General features: G+C 49.2%; 1 protein-coding gene across 2 annotated transcripts; it reads right to left on the minus strand.

Annotated features, from left to right (window-relative positions):
• Positions 1–3,947: 3,947 nt before the first annotated feature.
• Positions 3,948–7,655, minus strand: LOC129649044 (60S ribosomal protein L19). Of its 2 annotated transcripts, none has more exons than XM_055576007.1 (6): positions 7,506–7,655; positions 6,689–6,795; positions 5,585–5,707; positions 4,842–4,962; positions 4,365–4,475; positions 3,948–4,159 (listed from the first exon to the last, which is right to left on the minus strand). In XM_055576007.1, the coding sequence occupies exons 1-6, from the start codon at positions 7,508–7,510 to the stop codon at positions 4,036–4,038; spliced, it is 591 nt and encodes a 196-aa protein (XP_055431982.1). In that variant the 5' UTR covers positions 7,511–7,655; the 3' UTR covers positions 3,948–4,035. The 2 variants fall into 2 exon arrangements, with proteins under 2 accessions (XP_055431982.1, XP_055431983.1); XM_055576008.1 differs by lacking the exon at positions 7,506–7,655 and adding an exon at positions 7,349–7,487.
• Between the last annotated feature and the right edge of the window lie 2,360 nt (positions 7,656–10,015).

Raw genomic sequence — 10,015 nt, forward strand, 5'->3', positions numbered from 1 at the left:
CTACTGTGTCTGGGAAACTGTGCCAGGGACTTATTTTATCCTCTTAAGGACCCAGTGAGGAAAGTGGTGGTATCCCCTTTTCACAGATGATGGAACTGATGCCTAGAGATATTAGGTGGCTTGCCCACGGTCATACAGATTATCCAGCCCAAACTTGTCCCTTTTTTACACAGAGCAGCTGAGGCCCAGAGCAGACTCATAACTTGCCCAAGGTCACCCAGCAAATTAATGGTCGAGCTGGTTTCAGAAATTCTATCTCTCACTTCCCAGTTCAATTCTTCCCCAACTTGACTCTGGGTTCCTCAGGGCCTTAAACCAGTATGATGGAAACAGAGACCCCTGGAGATGCTGGAGGGGCTCCAGGGATCAAGACTTCACCCCCTGGAGACAGTCAGAGACTTTCAGCCAAACCTTCTGAACACCCACTTGTGTCTGTACCAGCCGGCAGCTGGCCTGGACCCCCGCCTCCCCCCAGCTCATTTGCCGCACTGCTGAACACAGCAGCTTTTTCGGGTGGCTGAACCACCCAAAGCAGGCTCACAGCCTGGGGGCTGGGAACAGCTGGTGCCCCCGCTGTAGCTGCGGCCCTCCTCTGTGTCCACGCTGGGGGTGGCAGGAGTAGCAACACCATTGGCCTGGGGTGGAGGATGCTCAGCAACCCCCTGGTGGTGCCCACCCACCATTTGGCTATTGTCTGTGCCCTCTGTCCCCCACCTCAGCCTGAGCTTAACCTGGGTACCCTGAGGGATTAAGGTTATCTAGGTTTAGGGGAGATGCAAAAAGGAGGGAAGTCTGGGGGCCAGAAACAAGACGCCTAAAAGGGCAGGAAGATGGAAACCAGAGGTGGAGGCAGGGAGATGCAGACAGAATAAGGCCCCCCCATCTTACTAGCCCTACTGCCTTTGGCTCCTTCAGCCTTCCCCCCTCTCCACCTCCTTAACACCCACTCCCCAATGCTTAGGACGTTGGGGGCACCTGCTGAAGAGTGCGAGGAAGACAGCGCATACCTCCAGCCTCAGCTCTCCCTGTGCTTTGGGGAGCCAGCCCAGGTGGTTCATCTGTTCACCTCAGAGACAGCACCAAGGACCTTAGCGTTTCTCCAGGCGCAGCAGCTGTGCTTGTAGCTGTCATGTGCAGCCCACTCTGAGTCACCCCCCCCCCCATGCACATCTGAAGGAATCAAAGGTGGGTGCTGGTGTTCAAGCCAAGCTTGGGTTCTGGGGGGCCCTCCAGGCTTCAGCTTCCTTCTCCAGAAATGGAGTTGGACTTGCTTAGGGAGTCTTTACCTGGGGCCATGAACCCCTTTAAAGGGTATGCAAAATTATATGATGGGACCAGTTGCATGGACATGTCTTTTTTTTTCCTTAATTTTTATTTATTTATTTTTGGCTGTGTTGGGTATTTGTTGCTGCACCCCGGTTTTCTCTGGTTGCGGTGCGTGGGTTTCTCATTGCAGTGGCTTCTCTTGCTGCGGAGCATAGTCCCTAGCGTGCGAAGGCTTCAGTAGTTGCGGCATGTGGGCTCAGTAATTGTGGCTCATGGATGGACTTCATTGCTCCGCAGCATGAAGAATCTTCCGGAACCAGGGACTGAACCTGTGTCCCTTGCATTGGCAGGTAGATTCTTAACCACTGGACCATGACCAAAGTCCCAAATGGACATGTCATTTCATTAGAAGTTCTCAAGGCTCCAGGACTGGAAGAGATCCAGTGATTACTTTAGGGGATCTGTCTGCTGAGGGGGCCCTCCCAGGCACTGCTTGGAAAGGGGTTAGAGGCCGGTGGTGCAAAGAGGTAACCTTAGGCCTGGAGTGAGCTTCAGAAAGAAGTGATTAAATGCAAGCCTTGCCAAGAGATAGGCTCCTACAACCTAATTCTTCCCTCCCCCTCCCTTCAGCCCCTCACCAAAATAAGGCAGTTTCCTGTATCTTCAGTGACCTGTGGTCTGGCTTGCCTTGTGGCTCAGATAGTAAAGAATCTGCCTGCAATGCGGAAGACCCGGGTTCATTCCCTGGGTTGGGGAGATCCTGGAGAAGGAAATGGCAAGCCACTCCAGTATTTTTGCCTGGAGAATTCCATGGACAGAGGGGCCTGGCAGGCTACAGTCCATGGGGTTGCAGAGTCAGACACGACTGTAGGACTACCACTTAACTTCATTTCAGTGACCTGTGAGAGAATAGCACCATCTCCTGGTCCATGATGGCAACCCTTTTCTGTGCGGGTGGCTCAGGAGCCCCAGTGAAGGTTTTAATTGTCCTTCCTGTCATCTCTCTACTGCCTGGAGGAGGTGGAGGTGGGTGGCCTTCCATGCCCTTCCTCCTCTGGTCCAGGCATGGGAGGGTGTCTCATGCTCCAAGCAGCTTGGTGATAGCCCTTCTTCTTCCAGGCCACAGCTTCCCCATTTGGAATGATAGGCTTAGAGCAGGTCCTATGGATACACTATGCACAGGCTGGTATGGTGGCAACAGGCAACCCCAAATCAGTGTCCTCTCAGCCCAGGTTCTGATGCACATGGGTGGTGGTCGAGGTTGTCTGGACTATTCTGTCTGCGCCTCCCTGCCTTGGGTTACCCATCTCTCTACCTGTCCAGACTGGACAAGGAGACTAAAGGCAGAGATGGGGACAGGTCTGCTGCCCTCAAGATCACTTTAGCCCTGCCTTTCCCACACGAAATGCAGATCTGCACACCTGCCCATTACACACCCTGAAGACCCCTTACTGGCCTTCTCATTACTCCAAAACAAGAATTCCTCCTGAATACAGGTAGAAGGCAGGGAAGTAACCAGGAGGGGCACCAGTCATAGCTGTTCCCCTTTCCTTCCCACTTCTCACTGGAGCTGACATGTCTGTATTTGATTGGTTGACTGATCCCTTCCACCTGGACACCAGTCCCTCAAACTGTTACCCACTCAAAATATTCAAGTGAGCTCTTCCAAGCATCCTCCACTGTGACTGGATCCTTCTGACCATCAAAGACATCTCTTGCCCAGTCTTCCAAAGCTTGAGGCCTGGGAACCAAGCCAGGCTATTTATCTCATTCTCCCCATCCCTAATGATGCAACACTAATTCAGGCTGAACAGGTGACTCCCAACACGTGGCTTAACCTCTTTTCTCATCTGAAAACGGAGAAGCAAATACCCTACTTTATAATGTTAGAGAATCAATGCAAGTCAATGTAAATGCCTCAGTATCTGGCTCATAGAGCACATACTTTATTGAAAAATTTATTGGTTATTACTACCATATAACAGGGAAAATAAAACCTACTTCTCATCTGCAGAGTATAAAGTTAACCCAGAACAGCTTTGACAAGTGTGTCACATGCCTTTGTTCCAACTCTTGCCAACAAAGTCTTTTTTGGACCCCTTTTGATGGTTATAATGCAAAAAACAAAACAGGAAACAGTACTGATAAGGAAAGAAAAAAAGGTTTAGAAATTTTAAATAGGGATGCTCAAAATGATGGCTTCAGTTCTATCTCAATAAGGCTGTCTAACAGCAGCCAGCAGTTCAGGTTCAGATCATACCTTCTGGACCGGTGGTGGTGGTTCAATCCCCACTATCCTGGGGTTCCAAGGCAGCAGACTGCAACTTTGAACCTCAGTGCAGTTGAGCACAAGCATACTATTTTCTGTCGTTTTTAATGTACAACTCACAACTGAATACCAACCAAAAACCAACATCTGAGACCGTGTCTGAGGTGCCACCCATGCTCTGCTGTAAAGGGCAGTTTTGAGGCACAATATCCAAAGCCTGGGTAGAAGTTATTCCTCCCCTCCCTTCAAAGTAGGCCCCACACACCATGGATGGAGGGGGCATGAGCCTGACCAGAAGCTAGGAGTCAAGGAAGCAACAAAGCAGGAACCCAGGGAAGGGTTTGTATCCCCGTCCTCAGTGCTGGTCCTATAAACAGTGAAGACCCCACTGAAGACTTTGGAAGCACAGAGGTAGGCAGATAAAGGCTTGTCTTTTATTGAATGAGTGATTTATGCAATTGGCCTCCGAGGCCCTATATACAGAGAAGAGGGGGAGAACTTTATTTCTTGGTCTCTTCCTCCTTGGACAGAGTCTTGATGATTTCCTCTTTCTTGGCCTGGAGCCGCTCTTCACGGCGCTTGCGGGCTTCCTTGGTCTTAGACCTGCGGGCCTCAGCCTGGTCCCTGGAAAAGAGAAGATGGGTGAGCTGCTGGGAACACCAAAAGCTGATTCAACTAACCAACAGCCCCACACTATCCCAACACTGATGGTGTGCGGGTGTGTACAAGACACAGCAGTATGTATCTCTAATATAACAGCTGTATTCTGGACAGACTGCATGGAAGTTAAGACTAGACATTAGCACATCTTAAATGTCTCAGAACTTACGCCAGAAGCTTCTTGCGAGCCTTGTCTGCCTTCAGCTTGTGGATATGTTCCATGAGGATCCGCTTGTTTTTGAACACGTTACCCTTCACCTTCAGGTACAGGCTGTGATACCTGTAGGGTACAAGGGTTATTAGAGGTTCTGGTCAGCAATGGCATCAATAGAGGTGGGCCCTGATCTGCTCTTCTACACAAGGCCCCTAAGCATGGAGAGTTCCTGTCCTCACCCCTCCTGGTGCAGAGAATTCTTTCCCTCATCCAAGACTTTCTGCACAATTAGGAGACAGAAGAGCTCACTTGGCAGATATTGGGCTACCCTGATGGTGTATGCAGGGAGGATCGAATGGAAGAACTATCCTAAGAAAAGTGTAAGACACATGGCTCTCCGCCCAAGGCCAATGAGACAGAGCTTGCATCTGTGCAAAGAACAAGTCAGCAAAGCCATAATGGATCTTGGTGAGGCCAGGAGAATGTACTTACATGTGGCGGTCAATCTTCTTAGATTCACGGTATCGTCTAAGCAGCCGGCGCAGAATTCTCATCCTCCTCATCCAGGTTACCTTCTCGGGCATTCGAGCATTGGCAGTACCCTTTCGCTTACCTAGGAAGAAGAGTCAGGCTCATCATAGTGCATCTGGGTTACTAGAGCCAGCTAATTAATCACAACAAGAGCCACTAACTTCTGCAACACTCTATAGTCCACCGAGTCACGTACCAAGAGTTGTATCTCATCTTAAGTAGCATTATTTCCATTTTACAGATGATCTCAAGTATTAAACTTCTTTCATTTACTCAATTTTCAAAGAAGCAGAAACAAGGCAATTATCTCTCATTCACTTCAGGCAGAGTGTGAATACTCCAAGGCACGCACTGAGGCAGCCTGCACCAGGTAAGCTGGAAGATCTTAAAAGGCGGTGTGACCTTCATCTCCCCAGATCATGCTGACCTTACAAAGTGATGTTAGGATTTATAGGACGACATTTCCCAAGTATCCAGTAAGATCCTTGGCAAGGTATAGGGGCTCAATTGGTATTTCTACCAATACCATCAATTCCCACACCAGTGCCATCGTTCTGACTTGCAGACAGAAAAACACACCAAGCATCATGGACTAAGAAAAGGGTTCAAAATAAGTCAGAATGGGAAAAGATTCTGAATCGATCCCAGTCTAGATTTAATCACCTATCTTTCCCCAAGTCTTGGAATAAACAGAACACACTTACCTATACCCATATGCCTGCCCTTCCGGCGAGCCAAGGTGTTTTTCCGGCATCGAGCCCGGGAATGGACAGTCACAGGCTTCCGGATGATCAGCCCATCTTTGATCAGCTTCCGGATCTGCTGGCCTGGGAAATCACAATATACCTGGTCAGTCAGGTGGGCCCTAGTCCCACCAGTCATAACTCACTAGTCCAAACAGGATATGACAGAGCCATGGCTCACATCCCCGATTTTCAAAAATGGTACAAACGGGGGACCTTCTATTTCTTTCCTTAAAAAAAAAAAAAAAAAACAACACAACAAAACTTCTATCCTTTTAGATGTCTAATAGCACTCAAAATATACGTATTTGGGGATATGTGATCAAAATAGTATACAGATATGGCCTAGTCCTTCAGATTCTGTCTCACCTATTAGCTACCAGTCTAAAATAAGGATTTTCTGAGCACATATGACAATACCACAAACCCAAACAGAAAAGAATTTCCCTGATACTGACAAAGATTCCTGCTAAACTTTCATCGGCTCCTGAAGCTTCTCACAGGCCAATCTGTACACTTCCTTAAAGAATCCTGTTAGGTCAGTTCAGCCAGAAACCCCCTAACCTGTTTCCTCTTAGTATTTTTATTAAAAAAAATCCATTATAGTTTGTCGTCCTCTTAGTAATTTTTCATCCACTTACCCCCTTCACCATGCTCCTTGGCTATAAATTCCTACTTGCCCACTGTATATTCAGATTTGAACTTCCCAATCCATCACTTCATTTCCTTGGCCATCTCTACACGCCTTCCCCCCACCCCCGAGTCCCTGTACAGTCTCTCCAAAAATTTCTCACATAGCTATAAAACAGAACATCCACTCTAGTGATAATTTATTAATGTTAACACTGAGTGGTTGCCATCAATTTCCATCCTGTCATTCTGGCAAAGGTCAGGAAGAGAACCTCTGGCAATCCATATTTTCATGGCCCCTCCATTTTATGAGACCCCCCACCCCCCTGCCAGGACTGTAAGCTGTAACAGTCAACATAATTGTTGTCACCTTGCATTGCACAAAGGATGAGAAATGGGGAGGGTAAAGAAGGAACGCAGACCCCAAGAACTCACGGGAGTTGGCATTGGCGATTTCATTGGTCTCATTGGGGTCCAACCAGACCTTCTTTTTGCCACAGCGAAGGACACTGGAGGCAAGCCTCTTCTGAAGCCTGAGCATACTGTGACAAACAGAAAACACTATCAGTCCTGGAAACCATACCTGGGCAAGGCTGAGTCCCCAACAAAACCTGCCCAGCCCACGCAGACAGCGTCTGTGGGTTTGTTTTCCCCTCTAGAAAATAAGATTAGCGAATAAAACGGGAATGAAGAGGGGGGCTTACGCCTTTTCTGGTACCCAGCACGAAAAATAGTGTTTAACGTGAAGAATCTGTGGCCAGTGGACTGTTTCCTGGGCTCGTTTGTCTCTTATCTCAGCAATAAACTAGCTTTAAAAGTTTTCTTAATGATGGGTCTACGGGGCAGAAGCCATCAAAGTGCTAGGATCGCCTCGCTTTTGGAAGGCAGAGGCCTGGGGCCTATTCGCGGCCTGTCCTACGTCACATGGAAGCTGGGATGGGCTCGGAGTCACAGATTGCCCCAGCAAGTTAAGGGGGCCACAGCCCAGTCCCCGCCGCCGCCTTTCCTCTGCCCGAGTGGGCCGCCTCACACACGTGCAGGGCGCGTAGCCAGCCCTCCCCCGGCCTCGAGTTCCCGGGACGTCCCCCTACCCACCTCCCCTCGAGGCCGGGCGCTAGTGTGCTCCGGCTGCCCCAAGCTCCAGGACCAGCCGCTTCAGGGCGACCTCTGCCCTGTCTTTTCCAGTATGGGGTGCGGTACTGAGCCCCGCAAAGTAAAAATCAACCAGGATCAGAGACACAAGAACGCTTACCTCATGGCCGCGGCCGCAGCGGCGAAAGGAAAGAACTTGCTCTCCTTAGGCTCCTCCCATTATCTGTGAAGGGGAGAGTCCATCCCCCGTTCCGCTTTCGCCCGTATTCCCGTCCTGTCCTTTCATATTCCGCCACCCTATACTTACTTATATATTCTGAAAAGACCCAGAGTAATAGAAGTCTAACATCAGGAGTCGGTTTTAAACTTTAAAACATGGAAAATATCCCCCTTCGGTATGCCAAAGTGGTATAGTCCGACTTCCTATTAGGCATGCGCAGGGAGGGTACCCGATTACGTGGGTAGTGGAAGCCGGAAGTCAGCTGGATTGCGCAGGCGGGATAAAGGGGCTTTGCTAGAGTGGCCTACTCCTCCCAGGTGTAGTGGGTTCTGTGGAAGGGTGTTTTATTAATGGGCAGGGTGTGGGGGGGAATGAAGCAAGAGAGAATGAGCTGAGATACCAGACAAAAGCAAGCTTTTATTCACTCTCCCAGTAATTGGGGAGCCCTGGAGTGCAGGACATTAGGTTTTGAGGCACTGTGGTCCTTAATTACTTAGTGCCTCCATTTCCTCCTCTGTATAGTGTACCTGTATAGTTATGATATATCTAATTTGCAAAAGAAGGCGTTAAGACAAGCTCCATGATGGCAGGATGGGTTTGGCTCATACAGCTTGGCACATAAGTAAACACTTAAGAAATAGCAAGTGAGTGAAAGAATAGTTGGGAAGTCTTTTTAAATCAAACGACAGGACCTCTCATAGTTCTTTCTTCTTGCTTCGGAGAACCGAAGGCTTGATTAAGAACCCAAGGAGAACATTCCAGGGTCCAAGAAACATAAAGCTGGGTTCTGGTTCTAACTTCTTACTTTGCTCCAGCTGGTAACCCCATATCTATCATCTGAACTTTCCTGGCTGCTAAATAGAGCATGCATGCTAAGTCGCTTCAGTCGTGTCCTACTCTTTGTGACCCTTTGGGCTGTAGTCTTCCAGGTTTCTCTGTCCATGGTATTCTCCAGGCAAGAATACTGAAGTGGGTTGTCATTTCCTCCTTCAGGAGATCTTCCTGACCCACATAACCAACTTTCCTCTCTTATGTTTCCTACATTAGTAGGTGGGTGCTTTACCACTAGCCCTAGCTGGGAAGCCAGCTAAATAGTGCTGATGAGGTCCAAAAGAGGAAGGGAAAGAAATTCCCTGATGGTCCAGAGGTTTTGACTCTGTGCTTTCACTGCCTGAGGGCCCAGGTTTGATCCTTGGTCAGGGAACTAGGATCCCACAAGCAGTGTGGTGTGGCCACCCTCACCCCCTCAAAAAAAAAAAAAAAGAGGAAGGGGATCAAAATTTATGCCACGTTCTCACAATAGAGAAATTGAAAACCCAGGTCTTTCTACAAAACCCAGGCCTTCTCTGTCATGCCAGGCTCTCTTGTGTCCAAGGGAAAGATGGGAACCCTGCTTAGGGTTGGATCTTAGGGCTGACCCACACCTGTTGCAAAACCCAGGGTGAGAAGGAGGAGTCAGTGTATTCCCCAGACTCCCCTCCAGCAGAACACAGCAGGTTGGCTTATTTTACTTTTAGCAGCGCCGGTTTGCAGGCTCTTAGTTCCCCAGTCAGGGATTAAACCTGCTTCCCTGGTGGCTCAGACGGTAAAGCGTCTGCCTGCCATGTGGGAGACCCCGGTTGGATTGCTGGGTCGGGAAGATCCCCTGGAGAAGGAAATAGCAACCCACTCCAGTACTCTTGCCTGGAAAATCCCATGGACAGGGGAGCCTGGTAAGTTATGGTCCATGGGGTCACAAAGAGTTGGACATGACTGAGCGACTTCACTTTCACTCAGCAGTGAAAGCCTGGACTCCTAACCACTGGACTGCCAGAAAACTCCCAGCTTGGCTTATTTTAGAGTCATTGAACCTGGGCAAATCTCCATTCTACTTCTCATTTCTCTTTTTTGTGGAGCCCGGGAAGGGGTCAAGCAAGGTGGTAACAGGTGCTCCTGTCAAAATTGACACTCTCCCCTCCCTTCCCTACCTCACCCCTGCCCTGCACAGCATCTTACAGCATCTCCAAACGTCTCAGAAACCCATCATTTAATTTCCTCTTCCTCCCAAAAATCCCAGGTGACAAAGACACCACAGTACCAGCAAACCTGTTTTACAGGAGAGGTGCACTGATGTGCCCAGAGCCACACCACCAGAAAGAGCCTGAACCAAGTTGGCACTAAGGCCTCTTGCCAGAATCCTCTAGTCCTTTTAGCTTCACAGATCATGGTGGTTGGGGTCCAGGCCTTGGATATCTGTCCCCAAATAAGGGATGAAGGGGGAAACAATTCCAGGTGACAAGTCATTAGATCTGATTTTCTCCACTCTCCAGTCTCAGCTCCACATTTCTTCCTCCTCTACCCTCTCTACGCAGGAACACAGACCTCACCCAGGCCCACCCCTGGCCTTTTGGAAAGGCTTGGGGGATAGCTGTTAGCGCTAGGGCAATAGGACTCCTGAATCCCTGGGATTT

Source organism: Bubalus kerabau, chromosome 4, assembly GCF_029407905.1.
Source record: "Bubalus kerabau isolate K-KA32 ecotype Philippines breed swamp buffalo chromosome 4, PCC_UOA_SB_1v2, whole genome shotgun sequence".
Classification (NCBI taxonomy): domain Eukaryota; kingdom Metazoa; phylum Chordata; class Mammalia; order Artiodactyla; family Bovidae; genus Bubalus; species Bubalus kerabau.